Consider the following 25621-nt stretch of genomic DNA (forward strand, 5'->3'; position numbering starts at 1 on the left):
CAATTCGGAGTCCATTCGACGTCGATTCTGAGTCAATTCAGAGTCGATTCAGTATCAATTCGCCGTCAATTCAGAGTTAATTCAGAGACAATTTGGAGTCTATTCGCATCAATCCGGAGTTAATTCAGAGTCAATTTGGAGTTTGTTCAGAGTCAATTTGGAGTTGATTTAGAGTCAAATTGAAGTCGATTCAGAGTCAATTCGCCGTTGATTCTGAGTAGATTCAGAGTCAATTTGGAGTAGATTCAGTATCAATTTGGAGTTAATTCGCCGTCAATCAGGAGTCGATTTCATGTCAATTCGGAGTCGATTCAGAGTATATTTGGCATATATTCAGAGTAAATTCGGTGTTGATTTGTCGATTCAGAGTCAATTTGGAGTAGATTCAGTATCAATTCGGAATCCATTTGCCGTCAATTTAGAGTTAATTCAGCGTCTATTTGGAGTTGATTTGGTATCAATTCGGAGTCGATTCAGAGTCAATAGTCAATACAGAATCAATTCGGAGTCGATTCAGAATCGGTGAAACAAGTCAGCGTTGGTCTCTGGTTTCACATAAGACATGTAGGTAAGGTCGCCATCTTGTCAACTGAGCTCCTTCTTCAAAATAGCAGCCCGACACACCCGCCCACCCCTCCCCTCCTCTACTTCAAGTCAAAGTCAGCTTTATTGTCAAATATGCTAATATGCATGCTTCTTGTCTCTTTACGCACATTTTTTTTTTGTAAGGGGGAAGAAAGGCCGTGGAAATTTATCAAAATGTCTTTTATTTCCTGTGGAGTGTTGCTGGAATAAATAAAAGCGCTGAAAGGACGGGTGAGTATTGCACGCATCGGACACATTTACAGCAAAAAGTCTTTTTTCCATCTGGCCTTTTTGCGCACGCTGCCCACACGTGGCGCTCCACTTCCTGCTCACATGTCGGCGGGGCCCTTGACGGCGGAGTCTTTGGCTCCTGCGGCGGCGGTGGCGCCGGCCGGGAGGAAGCACTGCGACGGCTGGCAGTAGCCGGCGGGCCCCGAAGGGCCGGGTGGCCCGGGAACCCCCGGTATTCCGGCTGCCCCGCGAGGGCCCTGAGAGCCGTCGCGTCCGTCGCTGCCGTACGCCGACCGGCCCGGTTGCCCTGTGGGGTGAGTGCAATCGTTTACATCCATACTGAAGGAAATAAATACAGGTAACATCCGATTTACGACCGAGTTCCGTTCCGACCAAATGGTCGTAAATTGAAATCCATTCAAAATATTGAATAGAGACTCAGAGGTTAAATGAAAAGGAGAGTTCATTCCTAATTTATATGGGTCTGGAGTTATCTGAGCTTGAAATGGGGGTGGCTGTCCAAAATACAATACTTAAGTACAGGTAACATCTGAGTTCCGAGCGGGTTCCGACAAAATGGTCGTAAGTCGAAAGCCATTCAAAATGGCCGACGTGACGTTTACACGACAGGATAGTATACGATGTCAATCTGTTGTTTTTAAGCAACGATTTCGATTGAATACTATTATATAACAAACTGTTTACACTTCATTGATATATCTTATAATTTTTAGTGTCATTTTTATCATTTTATATTTCATATCGATTTTTATGACTGCGCTGTTGAAAAATGGCTCTTCCTGCTTACGGCCAGAAGAGGGCGCCCGACACACATGCTTGGTAAAAAGCAGTGTACAGTACTACAGGAGATGTTGCTGAGACGGCATCCGTACTATATAACTACTGTATTGAGTGTGTTTGTGTAGTAACGCAGTAGATTGCTGTGCGAATGTGTGACATGCTGGCTGGCCAAAATTGTAGTATGCCTTGCCGGCTGCTTGCATGTTGCGGTGTCATGTACAGAATTAAAAAAAAATGTCTGCGGTCGTGGTGGTAAGTATGGGTGGTCGTAAATCGCGCCGGTCGTAACTCGACGTTATTACAATAAAATACATTACAATACATATTGATTGATGTAGCGCTTTAACTACAGCTGAAGCCGTAACATGATGGACAAAAAAGAAAATGCCGCCCCCTCGTGGAAGGGGAAAAAACACTGCCAGAGGTCTGACCAGCGTTTGATCGGCACCCGCCGCAAAAAAAAAACAAAAACGTGAATAAATTCAGGAATGGTAGCGAAGGAGTTAAAATGACTTTGCTTGGTGGATTTTTTTTTTTTTTTTGGGGGGGGGGTTGAATATTGACCTCATTTTATTTTTGTTTTTTTGGCATCATGATTAGAAATGGAAAATTTGGCGTTTTTTGGGGGGCTCGTTTTTTGTATTTAGTGTCTCAAGAGGGAAAAAAAACCTTTATTTTGAAAAATTTAAAGGCCAAACTATGAAATGGCCTTTTTTTCCAAGCCGAATGCCTTACCTGGCAGACCAGGAGCGCCCGCATCTCCTTTGGGTCCATGGGCGGTGGGGCCCCGGGCCCCCCTGTCCCCTTGGTCCCCTGTGGAAGAAAACAGAACAGAAAAAAAATCGTGTTGAAAAATCATCTCAAACAAATCAACACGTGGAAAAAGAAAATGCCTCAATTCATTTCAACCGATTCCATTTGGATTTTCCTGTGACAAATAAGTCAGAATAATTGTTTTTCTATCAAACATTTCTTAATTACAGTGATACCTCAGCTTACCAACTTTATTGGTTCCGAGAAAGTGTGTGTGTGTAAGGCAAAAAGTTCGCCTTCCAAACATTTATTTCCCATAAGAAACCATTAAAAATGAGAATAATCCGTTCCCAGGTCCCCATAAAACATACTTTTCAACTAAATAAGCCTTAAAACTACACAAAATACAGTGATACCTCAGCTCACGAACTTAATTGGTTCCCAGAAAGTGTGTGTAAGGCGAAAAGTTCGCCTTCCAAACATTTATTTCCCATAAGAGACCATTAAAAATAAGAATAATCCGTTCACAGGTCATCATAAAACACAATTTTCTCCTAAATAAGCCTTAAAACTACACAAAGTACAGTGATACCTCAACTCACTGTCACTTCCTGATTGGCGTCAGGTGCGTGCCCCTCCCCACCCTGCTCCTCCGGGCTCACACACCTGATCCCAATCCCACTAATATGCCTTCTGACAATAAAAGTCACCCGTTTAGGCTTGGTATTAGCCGGTGTATTTCCTCATTTGTGACTTTTCGCCTCACCGTATGCAAGGTTGGTCCCGCTCAGTAGTTGCTGCCTCGCTGTTCTGTTCTGTTTTTTTTTTGTTCTTCCCCCTGCGTGTCTCAATTAAGCTTCTTTTGAACCAATTACTGCCTCCATCGAGTATTTTGGATCCAGCTCCCCTTTTTGTCCTACGAGCTCTGTTGCCACACCTCGTGCGGACGTGACACTCACAAACTTAGTTCCCAGAAAGTGCGTGTAAGGCGAAAAGTTCGTCTGCTAAACATTTATTTCCCATAAGAAACTATTAAAATGAGATCAATCCATTCCCAGGTCCCCATTAAACATAATTTTCTACAAACTAAGCCTCAAAACTACACAAAATACAGTGATACCTCAGCTCACAAACTTAATTGGTTCCCAGAAAGTGTGTGTAAGGCGAAAAGGTCGTCTTCCAAACATTTATTTCCCATAAGAAACCATTAAAAATGAGAATAATCTGTTCCCAGGTCCCCATAAAACATATTTTTCTACGAAATAAGCCTTAAAACGACACAAAATAGACCTTATTTTATGCATAATAAATGTGCTATTGTATTGTAATTAAATATGAAAAAAATTGTAGAAATAAACTATATATATCCGAGTGAAGTTGCCGTGCTTTCTCGGCGATAATACCCTCACTCACACTGTCCCCTGCTAGCTGCTTTTCGTTCATCCAAATCAACATAATTGTTTCAACCTCTTTTATTGCCTGAGACCGTTGCTTAGACAACACAGAAACACCCATAGCCACGCGTAGCAACTTAGCGTGCTAGTACTGGGACGCTAAGTCACACAAACGCACACTTCATTGGTGTTTTTTTGATGATCTCCTTTTGTGTCCTCTTTGGCTTAACACGAGCCTGTGGTGGGGTCTTTTTCGTTCCCATAATAGCCAAAGTACTCCACTTGATAACAAACCATGTCGGCACTCAAAGAAAGGGGTGTGGAAAACTAGTCCGCCAGCCAACGTGGCGCCATGTGGTTTGGTTCGTTTGCCGAAAATTAGTTTGTATGCCAAGATTATATTTTCGCAAATGTAATGTCCGTAAGGTGAAAAGTTCGTAAGGTGAGGTATCACTGGATTATCTATTTTCTCCCTGCGCGCGTGGGCCGGCGTCCCACCTTTGGGTCCTTTGCGGCCCAGCGGCCCGGGAGGGCCTTTGAGACCGGGGAGCCCTCGGGATCCGGCGTGGCCGGGATAGCCGTTCTCACCGCTGGGGCCCGGGGGACCCGGCGGGCCCGGCGGACCTGGGAGCCCCGAGACGCCCGACTCAGGTCTGCTGAGGCTGGCCGCCAACTGGGCCAGCTGCTCTGTGAAGCGGTAGCCAGACCATCGTGAGAATCAGGAGGGGGCTGGTTTGCGGGGTTCGAGGACAACTGACCTTGCATGACCCTCCTGCAGACCTGCTTGATGTGCGTGTCGGTTGGCGATTTGCCCTGCGTCAACACAAGCGCAAGTCAATGATCAATTAGAATTAAAAATAATCATCATCGTCATCCATTTCATTTCTAAGCGCCTTTCAACTCTCAAGGTCACTTTTCAGTCACAGGATCAGTTTTTCTGTGGGTGAGCAGAGGCAGCCACACGCCTCAGCGTTCACTCAACGCGGAAGTAACTCTAATAGATAGCTAGCTAATACCTACCTAATAGAATGCTAGCTATATAGCTAATAGACAGCCAGCTAGATAGATAATAGATGGCAAATAAACATCTAGCGAGGTAGCCAGCTAGATAGCAGCCACATGCGCCAGTGTACACTCAACCCGGAAGTGACTCAAATAGATAGAAAGTTAGCTAGCTAGCTATAAAATAACTAATAGATATATAGCTAGCAAAATAGCTAATAGATACAAAATATATAGTTCGCTAGGTAACCAACTAGCTAGATAGATAATAGATAGCAAATAAATAGCTAGCTAGATAGCAGCCACATGTGCCAGTGTTCACCCAGCCCGGAAGTAACTCAAATAGATCGAAAGCTAGCTAGCTAATAGGTAGCTAATAGCTAGTTAGAAAGCAAGCTGGCTATATAGCTAATAGATATACAGATACATAGCTAGAAAGCTAGCGAGCAAGCCATATAGCTAGCTAGCCAGCTAATAAATAGAAAATAGATAGCAAATAGCGAGCTAGCTTTTAGTCCTTTGCATCCAAACGTCAAGTAGACTCTTGGAAATCCCGATGTCCACCACGCAGAAACGGCAGGAAGAAGCAAAATGCGGCGGCCATTTGCCTCATTGCCGTCCACTGAAGATCACAGTTGCTCGGGTAACAACCAATCATGGCTCGGGTTTTTTTTTTTTTTTGGGAGCCATGTGACATTTGCACCTCAGCAACTATGATATCATTTTCAGGAAGTGGGGGCAAAATGAAGGCTCAAAATGGCTTCCACAAATAGGGCAGTGGGGGCATGAGCAGCCGTATCACCATGTGGTACGCCGCCTGCACCGTGTCCTGCCGCAAGACTCTGCAGCGCATCGTGAGGAGAGCTGAGAAAACCATCGGTGTCTCACCCCCCCCCCTTCAGGACATTTACAACACCCGCCTCACCCGCAGAGCCATCAAGATCGCTGGCAATCCCACCCACCCGTCCCTCCGCAGCCTCTTCAGCCTGCTGCCATCGGGTAGGAGACTGCGGAGTCTCCGAGCCAAGACCAGCAGGCTCAAGGACAGTTTCTGCCACCAGGCAGTCCGGAGACTCAACTCCCTCCCAGCCGTGCCCCCCCCCCCCTGCCCCTTCCCACTGCCACACTCACCGAACTCTCACTACACGCTACACGCTGTACTATCATCCTGAGCTCTATTTTTTGTTCTTTCTCATTTTTTTTCTGCAAGACCTCACTTCAACCCATTTTTGTTGTTTGTTTTTGCATTACTACATTACGTCACTTTATATAAGACACTACCTCACTTTCCATTCAGAAATTACATGTATTGTCTGTTGTCAATTGTATGTCTTTTTTAGCCATGTTATAAGTGCCTTGCACGCTGGGTCCGAGAGGACATTAATTTCATCTGTGCTGTATGTCATGCATATTAGCATATTTGACAATAAAGCTAACTTTGACTTTGACTTTGACATAGATCATCTGGGCCCTTTTGGTCCCGGGAAAAAAAAAAGTATTTTAGAATGTGGTCTCACCGCAAGTCCCTGGGCGCCGGGCAGCCCCGGCACGCCCATGTCACCCTGCATGCCTCTCGGCCCCGCCTGGCCCGGCTCGCCCTCTTTGCCCCTCTGCCCTCGCCCGCCTTCCGGTCCTCTGTTTCCCGTCTCCCCCGGCGGGCCCGTCTGCGTGCACAAAATGGACAATCGGTGATTTTTTTTTTTTGTGCCAATTCCAAATGCAACACCATCGAAGGTGAATGAAAACATACCGCCCCTTTTTCTCCGGACTCGCCCTGATCGCCCTGAAAAAAAAACAGTAGGTGATAAAGGCCCAATGGGGGGAGCAGCGAATCCAAAACGGCATCCCTGCGGTGGCTCACCAGGTCCCCGCGGTATCCCGGCGTACCCTCGGCCCCCGGGGGTCCCTGGAGTGGTAGACGCCCCTCATGTGGGTTATGCTGCTAACAAAGGGTCACTTTGGACAAGGAGGAAAAAATAAACACCCACCTGCTCTCCTTTCGGGCCATCTGGACCCACGGAACCCTGGCGAGGGGGGGGGGGGAGCAAAGAAATTCCAAGATGAAGCACGACCAAAACAGCTATCCGTCCCCCAGTGGACATTTCAAGACAAGGCCTAATTCCCTTCAAATCCGATAACTCACTATATTGGCCCGAAAAATTTGGACCGGATCATCTTGACTGTTGTACGACAAATTCCAAATTGCGTCCAAATCTGACCGCAGGCATGATGAGTCTTACCCTTTGGCCCTTGTGGCCCCGATATCCAGCCGGCCCAGGCGGTCCCGGAAGTCCCACGTCGCCTTTGCTTCCCTGTCAGCACACGTTTGGAAAGTCAAACCGGAGGAGGCGCTGTTCAGAATGTAGGCCTCCCCCCAGACCCCCCACCCTCAAGCGCCACCGTGTGCAGAAGGCCAGATCGCAAGGGGTCTCACCCTCGACCCCGACGCGCCCGCCGGTCCGCCGGGTCCTCTTTCGCCTCGCTCACCCTGCCATCAAACGGCACCGGTTAACTTTGGGACGGCGGGAGCCAGCCGGTGTCCCGAAAAACTCACCGGTCCTCCCCGGGGTCCGACGGGTCCCGCCTCGCCCCGCTGGCCTCGCTCGCCCTGCAAACAAAGTCCGTCCGGTCAGTGTTCGGCAGCGTTTGACCGCCAGCGTTCGCCGAACTTGCGTACTTGCTTCCCCGGGGATCCCATCAGTCCAGCCGTGCCCGGATCACCCGTCACGCCCTGGCAAAACAAAAGAACCCGCTAATAAGCCGAGCCGGCGCGGGGGCGCCCCTTCTTACCCGCCGCCTCCGTACCTTGGGACCGCTCACTCCTTTCTGGCCGTAGGAACCTGGAACCCCCTACCATCAGGAGCGAAAAGCCCATTACAAGAGTATCAACCGAAAAACCAGAAAAGCTCCACCGGAGTCCAGTCGCAAAATCAGGCTTACGGGAAGACCCTGTAGTCCGCCGTCACCCGGAGCGCCGTTCTTGCCAGGAAGGCCCTAAAGGAAGCGCAGGACGGCCACCGTCAAGCAACAGGTCCCCTCGGACCCAAAGGGAAGGGTCCCAAACGACGATAAGACCATAGACACCTTTGAACCAGGAAGTCCAGGGATTCCTTCCCGACCGTCTGGACCAGGAAGGCCCTGCGAGAATAACATGTTGGTGGCAAATTAGCATTCACTGGGACTTGGCGCCATTGAGAACCCCCTACTCTTAAGAACTGGTGACGCCTGGCAAAAAAAAAACAACTCACGGCTTGACCCTTTGGTCCCGGCGCTCCTCTGATTCCGGAAGGCCCTCCTTCACCCTGCGGGGATACCGAGTCGGCATTTCAGGCGACCGTCACCGCGGTGATGCACGTTCAATAACGGGAGGCGTAGTCGGACCTGCACACCCCTGGGTCCCGTCTCCCCGATGGCTCCTCTTTGCCCAAAGTCCCCCTACATGGACAGTAAAATGAGTCAAGTCTTTGTCTACGCGCTGGTTTCCAGACCATGCAGTCTGGAGTTACAGTGATACATCGGTTTACGAACTCCTTGGCTTTCGAACTTTTCGGTTTACGAACGTTCAATTGATAAAAATGTTACTTTGGCATACGAACAGTTTTTGGTACCGCCACAATGAGTGATGGATGTGTCGTTCGTGAACGAGCCCGTTCTCCAAACAAGAAAATGGCAGCCGACATTTTTTTGTCCTCTATTCCCCGCCCCCAGTCTTCGGTTAAAGCCATGTGATTGGTCAAGAACACAGCAGCGAGTAGGGGGCAGGTTACAGAAACACAGACTTGCAACCATTAAATAGATAGACAGAAAGAGAGTGAGCGAGGCTGTTCTCCAAACAAGAAAATGGCAACCGACTTGTTTTTGTCCTCTATTCCCCGCCCCCAGTCTTCGGTTATAGCCATGTGATTGGTCAAGAACGCAGCAGTGAGGGGTTTACAGAAACACAGAGTTGCAAACTTTAAATAGATAGACAGAGAGAGAGTGAGGCCGTTCTCCAAACAAGAAAATGGCAACCGACTTGTTTTTGTCCTCTATTCCCCGCCCCCAGTCTTCGGTTAAAGCTACGTGATTGGTCAAGAATACAGCAGTGAAGGGGTGGGGGTTAAACATTAAAGAGACAGGGAGACGACAGAGACAGAGTGAGGAAATGGATAGAAAACAGTGAAATTTGGACTCGTTTCAACTTTGATAGTTCACAGGGAGAGTGTAGACGGCAAGGTTAAAATATCCCATCAATCAGGCTCCACAAATAACCCGCACAAGCCATTTGTACGCTACAATCACAAAGGTAAATAAAATGACTTTAGTATACAGTGCAGTTTATTTCTTTAATTATAATACAATATCACATTTATTATACATGAAAATTAGAAAGTAGAAAATTATGTTTTATGGGGACCTGGAAACGGATTATTCTCATTTTATAGGTTTCCTATGGGAAATTAATTTTTGGGATACACACTTTTCACCTTACACACTCTATCTGGGAACCAATTAAATTCGTAAGCCAAGGTATCACTGTAATTAGCTAATATCTGAGGGATTTCTTGTTTTCCGGATTGCGAGGAGGATGAAAAACAACTCACCGGAGGTCCCCGTTGGCCTTGAGGTCCGGCGTCCCCCAGTTTCCCCCGCGGTCCCTGTTTGGTGACGTCTCAGTGTCACAAGCGGGACAAGGACCGCCAGTCTATTGGCTATTGAGCATCTTACCCGTTCACCTTTGGAGCCTGCGATTCCCGCCAGGCCCTTGGTTCCGGCCGGGCCCTGCAAGCAAGGACCAGGACCTGTTAGCCAATAGCGACGGTTCACGAGCGACTTCTGACCTGACGCAATTCCTCAGTTTCGACCGGTTTAAGGACAAACGATTTTGGTAAGACAACGTTGCGGCGAGTTACTGGCTGTCTTGACTGAACTCATTTGGCTCAGTTTCACCCCGCTAAACTCAGGCTGCGGCTTGTTAGCATCTTAACGACTCTTTGCAGTTTTCCTCAGTCGGAAAGCGTTCTAGAACTGGCCTCTAGAATGAGACGACTGAACGCCGCAGATGTTTGTCGGTCAGGGTTTGTCGGTTCTCGGCCAGTGAGCATCTTTTCCGCCGTAGCCAACAGCCTACCTTCCCAGCCAGTTATTTTACGACTGTCGGAGCTGCTCTGGATCAGGAGGTTCCTTACCGGAAGGCCTTGAGATCCGACGTCTCCCTGTGTCCCTTGTTCGCCCTCCTCTCCCTGAAAGCATTTTCACAAACGAACTCTTTAAATTTTGGATTTGGATCCAATCGGGATTCCAAACAAACCAACAAACAAAGGTGAATTTTCATTGGCTAATCACCAAAGTACAGGAACGTCACCTTGTGTCCTTGTTCTTGCTCTCCGGACTCACCCTTCACACCTTTGACTATGGTCTAGCTATGTATCCAGCTATCTATCTAGCTATGTACCTATCTACCTACCTAGCATCAATCTAGCTAGCTAGCATCGATCTAGCTAGCTTGCATCGATCTAGCAAGCTGTAGTGAACTGTCATTGGCGAATCATCAAAATATAGGACTGTCACCTTGTGTCCTGGGCGACCGGGCTCTCCGGACTCACCCTTCACACCTTTGACTATGGTCTAGCTATGTATCTAGCTATCTATCTAGCTATGTACCTATCTATCTAGCTAGCTAGCATCAATCTAGCTAGCTAGCATTGATCTAGCTAGCTAGCATCAATCTAGCTATCTAGCATTGATCTAGCTAGCTAGCATCGATCTAGCTAGCTAGCATTGCTCTAGCTATCTAGCATCAATTTATCTAGCTAGCATCAATCTAGCTAGCTAGCAACAATATAGCTAGCTAGCATCGATCTAGCTAGCCGTAGTGAATTTTCATTGGCGAATGATCAAAGTACAGGAACGTCACCTTGTGTCCATGTCGGCCGGGCTCTCCGGACTCACCCTTCACATCTTTGAGTATGGCAGGGGTCAGGAACCTATGGCTCGCGAGCCATATATGGCTCTTTTGATGATTGCATATGACTCGCCGGTAAAACTAAATACATATTCTCGTTTTTTTTTCGCCGTTCATTTCCTGTTGGGGCTGCAATTGGCTGAAAGCGCAATTTTGATTGGCTGACACTGACCTAGGTTGGCCGAAAGCGCCATTTTTATTGGATGATACTGGCCGTCATGTTGAAAAAGGTAAACGCCCCTTTAAATGAGCCCAACGGGTGCACTTCAGCTTGAATGCACCGGAGCATTCGCCTTTGAGGAGAGAACATGTTCTGATTCTAATTAGCAATGAAACCATTCAATCGATGAAACAGTCGAATGTCAGTGACATTTTAACAAGCCCCATGTTAACGTTAGCATCAATATACTTCTGCAAGAAGTATATTGCAGATAGCAAGTATGGAAGCTTATGAGCCGTGTGCAGGCTAGCTAGCAGTAACTTCGCCTCTGGACCGGCAAGTTGAATTTCATTCCGATCGTTTGCCTGGATTTTTACCAATCACGAGGAACGGCAAAAAGGTTCCCGACCCCTGGAGTATGGTCTAGCTATATATCTAGCTATGTACCTATCTAGCCAGCTATCATCGATCTAGCTAGCTAGCTTGCATCGATCTAGCTAGCCGTAGTGATTTTCAATGGTGAATCATCTAGTACAGGAACGTCACCTTGTGTCCTTGTCGACCGGGCTCTCCGGACTCCCCCTTCACACCTTTGTGTCCCTGCACTCAGAAAACGACAACTTGGCCCAAAACACCCTTTTTTCCGTCCGTGTGGTTTTTATTTGGATGTTTTGGGAGGGAAGCGTAGAATATGAAAACCTACTTTCATGCCAGGCAGTCCAGAGTGTCCCGACAGTCCAGCCGGACAAGCACTAGGGCACTAAAACAACAAATGAGTAGCCAGTTAGCTTTTCGCTGGTTCGCATCAGCCCTCGTTTGTCAAAAGCAAACCAGTAGCTTAGCCGTAGGTGATCCGATCGCCGGGTAGTTGTGCCTAGGCAAAGTTAGCGTTCATTCTGGTTCAGTTGCTGGCAACTTCACCCTTTTCTACGGAACGCAGCGCCCGCAAAAATCCTGCCCCACCACCGCCGGACTCCAATCCAGTCCCGAATGTCGACGCCGGCTGTTCTGGGGCGAAACTCACCAGTTCTTGGCCCCGATAAACTCCCGTGGGACCCTGGAAAAAATATTTTGTTGCATGTTGGTGATCTAGCTAGCTAGCTATTTAGCTAGCTAGATCGATGCTATTTAGCTAGCTAGCATTGATCTAGCTATCTATCTATTTACATTGCTAGCTAGCTAGCATTTATCTAGCTATCTACCTATTTAGCTAGCAAGCTAGCATCGATCTATCTTGCTAGCATCTATCTAGCTAGCATCAATCTATACCTATCTATCTATCTATCTATCTATCTATCTATCTATCTATCTATCTATCTATCTATCTATCTAGCTAGCTAGCATCTATCTATCTATCTATCTATCTATCTATCTATCTATCTATCTATCTATCTATCTATCTATCTATCTATCTATCTATCCATCTATCTAGCTAGCTAGCATCAATCTCTATCTATCTATCTAGCTAGCTAGCTAGCTAGCAAGATATCTAGCTAGCATCGATCGAGCTAGCTAGATCGATGCAGGAAAAGGACCTGCGGCGGATCCTTTTCCAGTTGGATTTACCCGAAGTCCGGCGGATCCCGTTGCGCCCACTTGGCCTCGCTTGCCTCTGGCTCCCTATGCCAACATGCCGCTTTCGTGATTATTCTTTTCAACCGCACACCATGGACTTGGCGGTCAGCGGTTGTCTAGTGGACACTCACGACGGCGCCCGCTTTGCCCATTTCTCCTGGGAGGCCGTCCGTCCCCGGGATGCCCTGCGGAAATCCAATACACCCCAATTTCAAGTAGTTTTTTTTTCTCTGCGAAAATGGCCGTTGCATTAAAAAAATGACGTCAGAATTTTGTATGTGTCGGTGGTGGTACTAATCTAAAGGATGTAAACCTGTACTTTTTTGGCAAGGGTGGGAGTATTGAGTAAACAAACAGCTAGCGACGGAGCTAGATAGCGACATAGTGGTATAGAGCTGCATAGCGAGCTAGCTAACTAGCTGTATAGATGGATGGATAGATAGATAGATAGATAGATAGATAGATAGATAGATAGATAGATAGATAGATAGATAGATAGATTTGCTAGCTAGATAGATCTTTGCTAGCTAGATAGATCGATACTAGATAGATCGATGATAGATCGATGCTAGCTGAAGAGATTGATGCTAGCAAGCTAGATTGATGCTAGCTACCTAGATCGCTAGCTAGCTAGCTAGATCGATGCTGGCTAGTTAGCTAGATCGATGCTGGCTAGCTAGCTAGATTGCTAGCTAGATCGATGCTAGATAGCTAGATTGATGCTAGATAGATAGATAGCTCGAATGATAGCTAGCTAGATAGCTAGCTAGAGCGATGCTAGATAGCTAGCTAAATCGATGCTATCTGGCTAGCTATCTTGATAGATCAATGCTAGATAGACAGCTAGATCGATGCGAGATAGATAGATAGATAGATAGATAGATAGATAGATCTAGCCAGCTAGATCTTTGCTAGCTAGATAGATCGCTACTAGATAGATAGATCGATGATAGATCGATGCTAGCTGAAGAGATTGATGCTAGCAAGCTAGATTGACGCTAGCTAGCTAGATTGATGCTAGCTAGCTACATCGATAGCTAGCTAGATCGATGCTAGCTAGCTAGATCGATGCTGGCTAGCTAGCTATATTGCTAGCTAGATCGATGCTAGATAGCTAGATTGATGCTAGATAGATAGATAGCTCGAACGATAGCTAGCTAGATAGCTAGCTAGCTAAATCGATGATAGCTAGCTAGCTAAATCGATGCTATCTGGCTCGCTAGATAGCTAGCTAGATAGATCAATGCTAGATAGACAGCTAGATCGATGCGAGATAGATAGATAGATAGATAGATAGATAGATAGATAGATAGATAGATAGATAGATAGATAGATAGATAGATAGATAGATAGATAGATAGATAGATTGGATTGGATTTGCCTTTATTAGTCTCACAGTGGAGAAATTTACATTTCACAGCAGCAAAGTGATGAAAGATAGATAGATAGATAGATAGATAGATAGATAGATAGATAGATAGATAGATAGTGTAGATTCCAAAAATAATATTTCTGTAGGTACTCACGTCCAAGCCGTCCGGTCCCACCCCCTGAAAGAGGCCACAAATTCTTAATTTAGTGGAAGAAAAAAAGGCAAATATAAACAGCATGGCGTGCGCTTACGGGCTGACCGGCGGGGCCCGGCGGTCCGGAATCCCCCTGAGAACAAGATCAGGAACACGCGCTGACACCTTTTTCCCTCCGCTCAGAATTTTTGGCGGGTCTACTCGGGTCACGCTGGATAAATAATCAACTCACTTTTGGTCCTTTTCCGCCCACTGGGCCTCGATCTCCGGGAGGTCCCACGGGTCCCTGTGGAAAATGGCGCAGACAGTTAGCAGGCAGTAGCATCCGTCAACCAAATCAGTTAGCCGCTTGCTAGTTGGCCTTTTCCAGCCAACTTGTAAGCCTCTCTCAGTGACCTAAATTAGTCATTGTTTGGCATATGTTAGACAGCAGCTAGCATCCGTCAACCAAATCAGTTAACCGCTAGCTAGTTGGCCTTTTCCAGCCAACTTGTGAGCCTCTCTCAGTGACCTAAATTAGCGATTGTTTGGCATACGTGAGCCGGCAACTAGCATCCATCAACCAGATCAGTTAGCCGCTTGCTAGTTGGCTTTTTCAAGCCAACTTGTGAGCCTAAATCAGTGACCTAATTTCGCGATTGCTTGGCATATGTTAGCCTGGCAACTAGCATCCGTCAACCAAATCAGTTAGTCGCTTGCTAGTTAGCCTTTTCCAGCCAACTTGTGAGTCTCTCTCAGTGACCTAAATTAGCAATATATTTGCAGACGTTAGCCGGCAGCTAGCATCCATCAACTAAATCAGTTAGTCGCTTGCTAGTTGGCCTTTTCCAGCCAACTTGTAAGCCTCTCTCAGTGACCTAAATTAGCGATTGTTTGGCATACGTGAGCCGGCAACTAGCATCCATCAACCAGATCAGTTAGCCGCTTGCTAGTTGGCTTTTTCAAGCCAACTTGTGAGCCTAAATCAGTGACCTAATTTCACGATTGCTTGGCATATGTTAGCCTGGCAACTAGCATCCGTCAACCAAATCACTTAGTCACTTGCTAGTTAGCCTTTTCCAGCCAACTTGTGAGTCTCTCTCAGTGACCTAAATTAGCAATATATTTGCAGACGTTAGCCGGCAGCTAGCATCCATCAACTAAATCAGTTAGTCGCTTGCTAGTTGGCCTTTTCCAGCCAACTTGTAAGCCTCTCTCAGTGACCTAAATTAGCGATTGTTTGGCATACGTGAGCCGGCAACTAGCATCCATCAACCAGATCAGTTAGCCGCTTGCTAGTTGGCTTTTTCAAGCCAACTTGTGAGCCTAAATCAGTGACCTAATTTCACGATTGCTTGGCATATGTTAGCCTGGCAACTAGCATCCGTCAACCAAATCACTTAGTCACTTGCTAGTTAGCCTTTTCCAGCCAACTTGTGAGTCTCTCTCAGTGACCTAAATTAGCAATATATTTGCAGACGTTAGCCGGCAGCTAGCATCCATCAACTAAATCAGTTAGTCGCTTGCTAGTTGGCCTTTTCCAGCCAACTTGGAAGCCTCTCTCAGTGACCGAAATTAGTCATTGTTTGGCATATGTTAGACAGCAGCTAGCATCCATCAACCAAATCAGTTAGCCGCTTGCTAGTTGGCCTTTTCCAGTCAACTTGTGAGCCTCTCTCAGTGACCTAAATTAGTGATTGTTTGGCATACATTAGCCGGCAGCTAGCATCCATCAAACAAATGAGTTAACCGCTTGCTAGTGACCTAATTTCGCGATTTCTTGGCATATGTTAGCCTGGCAACTAGCATCCGTCAACCAAATCAGTTAGTCGCTTGCTAGTTAGCCTTTTCCAGCCAACTTGTGAGCCCTTTCTCAGTCACCTGAATTAGCGATTATTTGGCATACGTTCGCCAGCAGCCAAAATCAGTTAGCCGCTTGCTAGTTAGCCTCTGCTGGCAACTTGTGAGCCTCTCTCAGTGACCTAAATTAGCGATTGCTTGGCATACGTTAGCCGGTAACTAGCATCCGTCGGTCAACCAAATCAGTTAGCTGCTTGCTAGTTGGCCTTTATCAGCCAACTTATGAGCCTTTCTCAGTGACCTAAATTAGCAATATTTTGGCATACGTTAGCCGCCAGTTCGCATCCCTCAACCAAATCAGTTAGCCACTTGCTAGTTAGCCTCTGGAGCCAACTTGTGAGCCATTCTTAGTGACTTAAATTAGCGATTGTTTGGCATACGTTACAGCTAGCATCAGTCAACCAAATCGGTTAGCCGCTTGATAGTTGGCCTTTTCCAGCCAACTTGTGAGCATTTCTCAGTGACGTAAATTAGTGATATTTTGGCACACGTTAGCCGGCAGCTAGCATCCGTCACCTAAATCAGTTATCCGCTTTGCTAGTTGACCTTTTCCAACCAACTTGCGAGGCTCTCTCAGTGAGCTACAAGCTAAACATGTTAAATTTAGCCAATACTGAGTTTTGCACGGTCAACTGTACATGAGCGCCGATCATTTAGCAAAAGCTAACTGTTGTGGATTGAATCGTTAGCGTCAATGAGCCTCAGTGAGTTACTGTGTGAGTGAGTTTTCCAGATCGTTCCCCTTTGAGTAAACAAAGTGTTGCAAAATAACTTTTCAGATCAAGTCCAAACTGGACAAGAGTGAATACCGAGATTGTGAGGGGGTCCCCCATCAACACCCCCCCCCCCCACCTTCATTTTATGTCCAGGTAGACGTGGAACGGAAACGCAGCCACCAGAGCGACACACAGGCTCCATTCTGCCCTCTCTCCCTCAAATCGCCCCCCAACGCCATTCGGCACAAAAAGAGCCCTGTTTCCATCAGGAAGCCCCCCCTTGAGGCGACCGATCCTTTTTCCAGCATCTGAAAATGGGCCCGGTTGGCTTGCAAGGGAGAAAAAAAGCGCCTGGTGGATCTTTGACGCCAGATAAGCTTATCATTCTTCATTTTCAAATTCATCCAAAATTGAGTTGATTGATCCAATTAGAGGAAGTGACTGTGCGACCTATCAAATCATGGATTTGATTGGTCGCATGGAAAAAAAGCAATGCATGAGATGAAAATATCTTGAATCACCTCTAATGTGATTTTTTTTACCTTTGTAGGCTCAGCTGGGCCACCCACACCCATGACCGGTCGCTGCGACCATTCAAACGATTATTTATTTATTTATTTATTTATTTATTTATTTATTTACTTACGTCTGCTCCCGGAAGTCCTGCAGCCCCGCGAGCTCCATTTTTGCCGTTTTCCCCAGCAGGACCCTGCAAAAAAAAAAAAAAACAGGACAGCCATCTTGGATGGGTCGGCCTATATATATGTATATATATGTGTGTGTGTGTGTGTGTGTGTGTGTGTGTGTGTGTGTGTGTGTGTGTGTGTGTGTGTGTGTGTGTGTGTGTGTGTGTGGGTCACTCACTGGACCACCGTTGACTTTGGAATCCACCCCTCTCTCACCCTGAAAACACACAGGTTGCAATTGATTGGAAAATTGTCCAGTTTGATGAAAAGGGCAACGCCCCCAACGTCTCAAAAAGTCACACACACACACACTGAGGAAGTCGGCCATTTTCTCTCTCTCTCTCTTTCTCTCTCTCTCTGTGTTGGCTCTTTGAGACGAATTAAAATATTCACCCCCCCAAAAAAAAATAAAATAAAACTAACCAATAAAGTCTCCAGACTTAGTTTTGAATTGTGTTTTGTTTTGAAGCGGCTTGCAACACCAAACATCACAAAAACTCACATCAATGCCGTCCACGCCGGGCACGCCCGCGATTCCCGCTGGTCCGGGGGGCCCTCTTGGACCCACCGGACCCCTCTGAAAAACAAATGGGGGGGGAGAGGGGGGTGAGAGGGGACAAAAATCAGCGAACACATCGGCTCCACACAGACGGCCTTTTGTTTGGCTGATCTCGGCTCAATCGGCGGTGCTGGGATTAGCGCCGCGTGCTAACGTCGCCGCGTCGGGATGACTTGCACATTTGGACACCAGTAGCGGTCCATCCAAAAGAAAACAGCCTGATGACCCCTCCACGTCCCGGATTTTTGATGCCGCCGTTACCCGACCCGAACCCCATAGAACACCGGTGTCAAAGTCAAGGCCTGGGGGGCCAAATGTGGTCCGCCAACTGATTTTATTCAGCCCACGGAAGCAAATCAAGCATATCTGATGATGCTTGTCCTAAGCAAATTTTCAAAAGATATCAATAATGATCATAATACATGTAATAACAATAATAATAATAGTAATAGTAATAGTAATAATAATAATAATAATAATAATAATAATAATAATAATACAGTAAAGTCTGGTTATATCGATATTGGTTATATCGATAGTACTGCTTATTACAATACTATTTCTATGAACGCAAGGAGAAAATTTACATGCCGCAGGATCGGATATATCGATAGTCCGGTTATATCGATATTTTTTCCGACTCCTGAGAATATCGATATAACGAGACTTTACTGTAATAATAATAATAATAATAATAATAATAATAAATTTAATTTGGACGGCTCACCTGAGCGGATGCGAGGAGAAACACTTGCAGCAGGAGGAGCAGCTGGCGGCTCGCGGACAGATCCATTTTCTTGCCGGGATTGAGCCTTTTCCCCAAAAGTTGACAATTCCTCAAGAACGGGCCGGCCACCTGTGGGACTGGCTTGGTCCCGCCCCTTCTTCTTGCCTCCCTCCCCGATTGGATGCTGGGAGGGGATTCTTGTTTGGTTCTGCGGGGACTGGAGGAGGAGCTTCGCTTCCACATCCAAAATGGGAACCCTGAATGGCATTTATTTATACATTTTTATTTGAAACCATGTACGGCATACTTTTATACGGGAATTTTATTTTATTTTATTTGTGAAATGATGTTCCAAAGAGAAATTTGGTTCCAATCCAGTTGGTCTCAACCGCTAGTCGCCAACGACAATCACTGCTATTGTCGCGGCAAACCAGCAAAAGTCATCCTAAATTAGATACAGGTAACATCCGAGTTACGACCGGGTTCTGTTCCGACAAAACGGTCGTAAGTCGAACGCCCGTAAGTCGAAATCCATTTGAAATGGCCGACGTGACGTTGACACGACAGGATAGTAGACGATGTCTATCTGTTGTTTTTAAACAACCTTTTCAATTGAATACTATTAGATACCAAACTGTTTACACTTCATTTATTAATTTTATAACATTTAGTGTTATTTTTATCATTTTATATTTCGGGTTATCGATTTTTATGACTGTATAATTGTACCTGTAATGTATACAAAACTGTTTACTGTACAGTTCATTTATAAATGTTATATGTGGCTTTTAGTGTCGTTTTTATCATTTTATATTTCATATTAGCAATTTTCATGACTGTATACCTGTACCTGTAACGGCCAGAAGAGGTCACCCGACACACACGCTCGGAAAAAAGCAGTATACAGTACTACAGGAGACGCTCTGAAGTATTCCCCGAAACATGTAAGGTAATTGAGCACCGGAAAAGCCACTGGCTGTAAGAAAAGAATCTGTTGTAAATTAGATTTCAAATAATATACGGCGTACTCAGTACGCCGTACTACAACGTTTATATGGGCAGCTATTAGCCAAATTTAAGGGCAGCTATTAGCCAAAGTTGGCAGGTATGTATTGTCCCCAATTTAAATATGAACTTGTGAAAATGCTTGCGATATTTTGTGACATTTTCAGTCCCGTTAAGCACTCCAAATAATAAAATTCAATATCACTTTAGGAAAACGAGTTGATGGAAGATTATCTCTCGACTGGCTGCCGAAACGACACCCACATGCTGTTAACATCTACCGGCCGATAGGTGGCGGTAGTCCACTGCGGTGCAACCGTCGCCAGCTACGCCGAAGAAGAATGAGAGAATGCGTAGAAGAAGAAGAACCGTCTTTTTTAAAAGGGCCGTCCGTTGAACTGTCTCCTGGACGCAAAAGCAACAAGATCGTCGAACGACGGATTTTAACAGCAACGACGGAAGAATTATTTTTTTACATTTTTTTTTAACGGCACGCGCTCATCAAGTGCTTGCTCGCGGGCAAGGTCGAACGGCGACGGGGTAAGCAAAACGAGTTCGGCTGTGTTTGGAATGTGATTTCAAAGCAACCAAAAAGTGGTTCTCCAAGTCGGTGTCGATCCGTAGACGACACTTGAAGCGAATCGAATCGCTCAAACGACAACGACACTAATTGCAAATGCGTTTGTTGTCGCGTTTCTAAAGAGATCACGGACCGTGATCTCTTTAGAAACCGTGATTCACGGTTCTCCAACTCGCCCCCTCCCTGAATTCAAAATACAGTCATCCCTCGTTTTTCGCGTCCCTCGTTTGTCTGCCAAACATTTATTTCCCATAAGAAACCATTAACATGATGAATAATGCGTTCCCAGGTCCCCCTAAAACGTAATTTTCTACAGAATAAGCCTTAAAACTACACAAAACAGACCTTATTGTATGTATAATAAATATGCTATGGTATTGTAATGAAAGAAATAAACTGTACTGTATAATCAAGTCGTTTTATTAACCTTTTTCATGGTCGTTGATGTCGTTGCCTATTGATGATATCCGAGTGAAGTTGCCGTGCTTTCTCTGTGATAATACCTTCATTCACACTGTCCCCTGCTACCTGTTTTTTTCCTTCATCCAAATCAACAGAAGTTTTTCAACCTTTTCTATTGCCTGAGACTGTTGCTTAGACACACAGAAACATTCTTAGCCACACGTAGCAACTTAGCGTACTGGGACGCTACGTCACACAAAGGCACATCTTGGTGTTTTTCGATGATCTCCTTCTGCTCGACCGCCATTTTCTTTTGTGTCCTCTTCAGCTTAGCACTAGTGCTAGGTAGGGTCTTTTTCGGTGCCATAAGAGCAAAAGAACTCCACTTGATAACAAACTACATCTGCATTCAAAGAAAGGGGTTGACAAAAACTAGTCCTCCACCCACCGTGGCGCTGTGCGACCGTGTGGTTTGGTATTTATCCGCTGAAAACTAGTCCACCAGCCACCTTGGCGGACTAGTGTTCGTAAACTGAGGTATCACCATACTTGGCAATCAAAAGGGGAATACTTTTGTTGGCGTTAGGAATTTCTGACAATGGACAACTTGGACTTTTCCGAAGAGGAGATCCAGCAGCAGCTGCTGCTGCTAGGATACGGCAACGTCCCGAACCACAGACTGCGACAGTTCAAGCGAGGTGACTGGCACGTCCGAAAACCACGGGCCCCTCTGCCATTTTCTTGACTTGTGGCCGACCGCTTTGGGGCCGATTCTCTCGTGTGCGTTCGATCATGCGAGAGTCCTCTTTGCAGATCTGGAGCGGCTGATTCAAAATGGAGACGGCCCCTGTGCTCCCGTCACATCCGCGGGTGACAGGGGGGAACCCGGCCCCCCCGCCGACGACTCCCACACTTTGGTGGCGGACGTGAGCGGCAGGCGCTTCATCAAGAGGAAAGTCCTACGGTGAGCAAGATGCCCCCTCGCCGAGCGAGCGCCAATCGCCGCCGCTAAAGGCCTCTTTCGCTTGTCGGCGAGCAGGAAGCGCCAAGGACGCTCGCTGGTGTGCGACGAATCCACCTACAGCCAAGATCCTGGTAACATTTATGCCGCCCACTCCCGGCCCCGCCTTCTCGTGCACTCACTGCTCATTTTCCAACCTCATACTCACTCCAATTGGTCGCAGAGAATTCATCAATCTATCTCTCTAGCTAGCTAGCTAGAGTGATAGCTAGCTAGCCAGACAGCAAGCTAATTAGATAGCTAGCTCTCACTCCAATTGGTCGCAGAGAATTAATCTCTCTAGCTAGCTAGAGGGATAGCTGGCTAGCTAGACAAAAAGCTAGTTAGCTAGCCAGTCAAATTGATCACAGAATCTAGCTAGCTATCTCTCTAGCCAGCTAGCTCTCTAGATCTATCTATATTTATATAACAGAATCAGAAAACCTTTAAAGGACAACCGACGCCTCCGAACAAGTTGTGTCCATAATTTGTAAAATGGCTTCAAATGACTTCTACTGAGCGTATTTTACAAAGATTCCACCGCATATAGCTATATTTTACATTTTAAGATTCGCGCTGAAAATTCCGGAAGTCTTGTTTTTGAGTTGGTGACAAGTCCTCACCTTACGTCACTGCAGGAACAAAAAAAGGACACATTGTAGCAGTCCTTCCATCACGTCAATGCATTTTGCTGTACTTGTTTGGTCTGAAAACTTTGTGTTGCACCAAAAAGAGGCAGGAGAGGGCGACAAAGCTCCGTGTAAGGAATTAATCAGCCCGTTTCCACATGCTGATTAATTCCTTACACGGAGCTTTGTCGCCTTTTTCTGCCTCTTTTTTAGTGCTACATTCCCCCCCCCCCCCCCCCTATTGCCTCAAAATGACACGGAATAAATTCTTTAATCGATTGCAAACATGTATGCTTTCCTCTTCAGAACTATTTGAGTCATATTCATAACTGGATGTGTAACAAGAAAGCATATTATCTGAATCTGAAGCCATTGTTTTGATTCTAGCAATGCAAGACGTCTTGGGGTGACACCACGAACAAGGGGGCGGGACCTTCTGAAACTGGCCACTTCTGGGTTCATTTTTTTGCAGATTTTTGGACAGTCATTTTTATTGGTGTTTTGCATTTGACTAAAAATATCATACTGCGTGTTTTGGGTATTTTAGATGCTATAAAACGTTTTTCAGATGTCAGTTATCAAACAAAAAAGTGACATAGGTTGTCCTTTAATCGTCCCACAATGGGGAAATTTGCCATATCTATCTCTGTCTATATCTATCTATCACCCTACGTCACTGAAGGAACGCCCCTGACCGAAAAAGGACACATTGTAGCAGTCCTTTCATCACGTCAATGCATTTTGCTGTACTTGTTTGGACAGATAGATCTATCTGTTGGTCGGTCTCTCTGTCCCTTATCCCCTATCTATCTATCTATCTATCTATCTATCTATCTATCTATCTATCTATCTATCTATCTATCTATCTATCTATCTATCTATCTATCTATCTATCTATCTATCTATCTATCTATCTATCTATCTATCTATCTATCTATCTATCTATCTATCTATCTATCTATCTATCCATCTATCTACCTACATGTATATCTATCTGTGTCTGTCTGGCCATCTGTCTGTCTATCCATATTTATCTCCATCTGTATCTATCTAAATCTATCTCTATCTAGATCTATATCACTCAATCTATCTCTATCTGGATCTATATCTCTCTCGATCTGGATCTATCTATCTCTCGCTAGCCACAGAACAAGCTAGACAAGGTCTCATTGGGGGCGGGGGAACCCCCAGCTACCTATATAGATGGCTATCTAGCTAGGCAGCTAGATAGCTAATTATCTGGATACATCACTAGCTAGCTCTGCGACAAACACAAGCTAAAAGTGATTCTGGCTAGCCCCCCCCACTTCCTCCTCACGGCTAATCCGCTTCGCAACGTCTTAAGAGCTCGTCGGCCGACTGCCTTGCACGTGCGAGAATGTGCCGACCCTGCCGGGAGCGCGGCAAGGAAGGCAGCGACCAAGATAGCGATGAAGGTCGAGGAAGGTCACCCTCGCCGGTGTGAAATTGTGCGCCGGTGTTCCGCAGATGGCGCCGCGTCGCTGCCCGATCGCCTGTCCCGGCTGGACTTGGGCCAGGTGGAAAACCAGCGAGCAGACACCGCCGGTGACTCCGTGGATGGACGCTCTCTCAGCAGCTGCGAGGTACCGCACTACAAAGTTCGCCGATCCCTTTTTGTCAAATAGAAGCAAAGTGGCGACAAAGATGGCGTTTCTGCTTGTGATTGCAGACGCCGTCAAGAAGCGAGAGCGACTTCCGCGGCAAACCCAAATCCTGTAAGTCCGCCGCCTGCGTGAGTTCTATCTATCTAACTAGCTAGCTGGCTACCTAGCTAGCTATCTATTCGCTATCGAACTAGCTATCTTACTATCTATTAGCTAGCTAACTTTCTGTCTATTTGAATAATTCTGTGTTGAGCGAACGCTGGTGCGTGTGGCTGCCGCTGCTCACCCACAGAAAAACTGATCCTGTGACTGTCAAGTGACCTTGAGAGTTTTGAAAGGCGCTTAGAAATGAAATGATATTATTATAATAAAACCCCACGGCCAAACCGGCGCCCGTCTCCTCGTTTCAGTCATCCGGCCGCTCATGACGCAGCAGACCGTCAAGAAGATGGACCCGGTGGCCAGGTGAGCCGTCCAGACACGCACCGGTCGCTACCAAAGAAAAGCTATTAGCAGCTATCTATTCGCTAGGTATTAGCTATCTATTCGCTATCCATTAGCTATCTATTTGCTAGGTATTAGCTATTGATTTGCTAGCTATTAGCATCTATTCGCTAGCTATTCGCCATCTATTTGATAGATAGCTATGTATTTGCTACCTAGCTTACTATCTATTTGAGTTACTTCCGGGTTGAGCATGTTGCTGCCGCTGCTCACCCACAGAAAAATAACTTTTCCCGTGACTGTAAAGTGACCTTGAGAGTATTGAAAGCCGCTTAGAAATGATGATGATTATTTTCTCCCCCCCATTCTACGTCAGGTATTTCCAGTACAAGCAGCTGTGGGACCGGCTCAAGCTCCCAGGAGAGCAAGACCACCGCGAGCTGCGCTGGGAAATCAGGGTAGGACTTTGGACCCCTGCCGCCCTAGACTCCCCCTCCCCCATACTGAGTTTGTCGCCGTTCTGTCTTTCCGTGTCGTTGCAGGAGCGACTCGCTTACCAACCGCCCGCCGTAAGTCATTAAGAAGAAACGCTTTCACGTCGCTCACACCCACCGCGGCGCTGCTTCCCCGTATCTACAAAGGTGGCGGAGACACCGAATTGGGCATTAAAGGGTTGAAAAGGGCCGGCCGTCCAAGTTATTGCACTTTTATCCTTGGAAATAGTCGCAAATGGTTAAGTGGCAAGAAAAGGTGGAATCGGCAGGAGGTTACAAAAACGCCAATGTCCACGAGAAGATAGTTTTGGGCACGAAAAAAAAGACCATAGAGTAAGGCGTTTATCACGAAAAAAAAAAACCAACTGTGTATATCTAGTAAGGCGTTTTTAGCCCATAAAAACGACCATGTATATACAGTAAAGTCTGGTTATATCGATAGTACTGCTTATTACGATACTATTTCTATGACCTCAAGGGGAAAATTTACATGCCTGCAGGATCGGATATATCGATAGTCTGGTTATATCGATATTTTTTCAGACTCCCGAGAATATCGATATAACGAGACTTTACCGTGTATATAGTAAGGCGTTTTTAGCCTGATGCAGATTTTTCTGTTTTAGCCTAAAGCTCGCCGGAGTTTGTCGGCCAACAGCTACGTGGTCCCTACGGAGAAGAAGCGATCAGCTCTGCGCTGGGAAATCCGCAGCCTACTGGCGCACCCCCACCTGCCGCACAGGTTGGCCTGCCACTTCTGAAGCACCCAAACACAGAAACAAGACGACGATGGAAAAAGTTGCCTCTTATTTTCAACGTCTCATTTGTTGACGTGACAACCGGACTATGCGTCCACCGGACCGGACCACTTTGATTGGACGTGACAAACGGGAATAGAAACAAAGACAAATGCACAGGCCTCACTTTTTGTCCTTTTCTGATGT

General features: G+C 46.2%; 2 protein-coding genes across 2 annotated transcripts; one reads left to right on the plus strand and one right to left on the minus strand.

Moving 5' to 3' along the window:
* Positions 1 to 779: 779 nt before the first annotated feature.
* On the minus strand, positions 780 to 18643 carry col9a1a (collagen, type IX, alpha 1a). Its single transcript, XM_089006003.1, has 32 exons — positions 18499 to 18643; positions 17715 to 17789; positions 17391 to 17429; positions 17173 to 17235; positions 14204 to 14257; positions 14069 to 14104; positions 13972 to 13995; positions 12577 to 12630; positions 12437 to 12490; positions 11895 to 11927; positions 11574 to 11630; positions 11417 to 11470; positions 9935 to 9988; positions 9474 to 9527; positions 9350 to 9403; positions 8148 to 8201; positions 8015 to 8068; positions 7851 to 7904; positions 7707 to 7760; positions 7572 to 7616; positions 7444 to 7497; positions 7321 to 7374; positions 7201 to 7254; positions 7007 to 7078; positions 6755 to 6790; positions 6628 to 6672; positions 6517 to 6549; positions 6284 to 6430; positions 4523 to 4577; positions 4263 to 4451; positions 2353 to 2430; positions 780 to 1123 (listed from the first exon to the last, which is right to left on the minus strand). The coding sequence occupies exons 1-32, from the start codon at positions 18562 to 18564 to the stop codon at positions 915 to 917; spliced, it is 2058 nt and encodes a 685-aa protein (XP_088862129.1). The 5' UTR covers positions 18565 to 18643; the 3' UTR covers positions 780 to 914.
* A 1199-nt stretch (positions 18644 to 19842) lies between these two features.
* On the plus strand, positions 19843 to 25591 carry hyls1 (HYLS1 centriolar and ciliogenesis associated). Its single transcript, XM_089006972.1, has 10 exons — positions 19843 to 20043; positions 21072 to 21183; positions 21299 to 21449; positions 21525 to 21580; positions 23603 to 23718; positions 23805 to 23850; positions 24150 to 24204; positions 24560 to 24641; positions 24726 to 24752; positions 25304 to 25591. The coding sequence occupies exons 2-10, from the start codon at positions 21084 to 21086 to the stop codon at positions 25436 to 25438; spliced, it is 768 nt and encodes a 255-aa protein (XP_088863098.1). The 5' UTR covers positions 19843 to 20043; positions 21072 to 21083; the 3' UTR covers positions 25439 to 25591.
* The last annotated feature ends 30 nt before the right edge of the window (positions 25592 to 25621 follow it).

The sequence above is a fragment of the Hippocampus bargibanti genome, linkage group LG10 (assembly GCF_051943395.1).
Source record: "Hippocampus bargibanti isolate YZ-2025 linkage group LG10, ASM5194339v1, whole genome shotgun sequence".
Classification (NCBI taxonomy): domain Eukaryota; kingdom Metazoa; phylum Chordata; class Actinopteri; order Syngnathiformes; family Syngnathidae; genus Hippocampus; species Hippocampus bargibanti.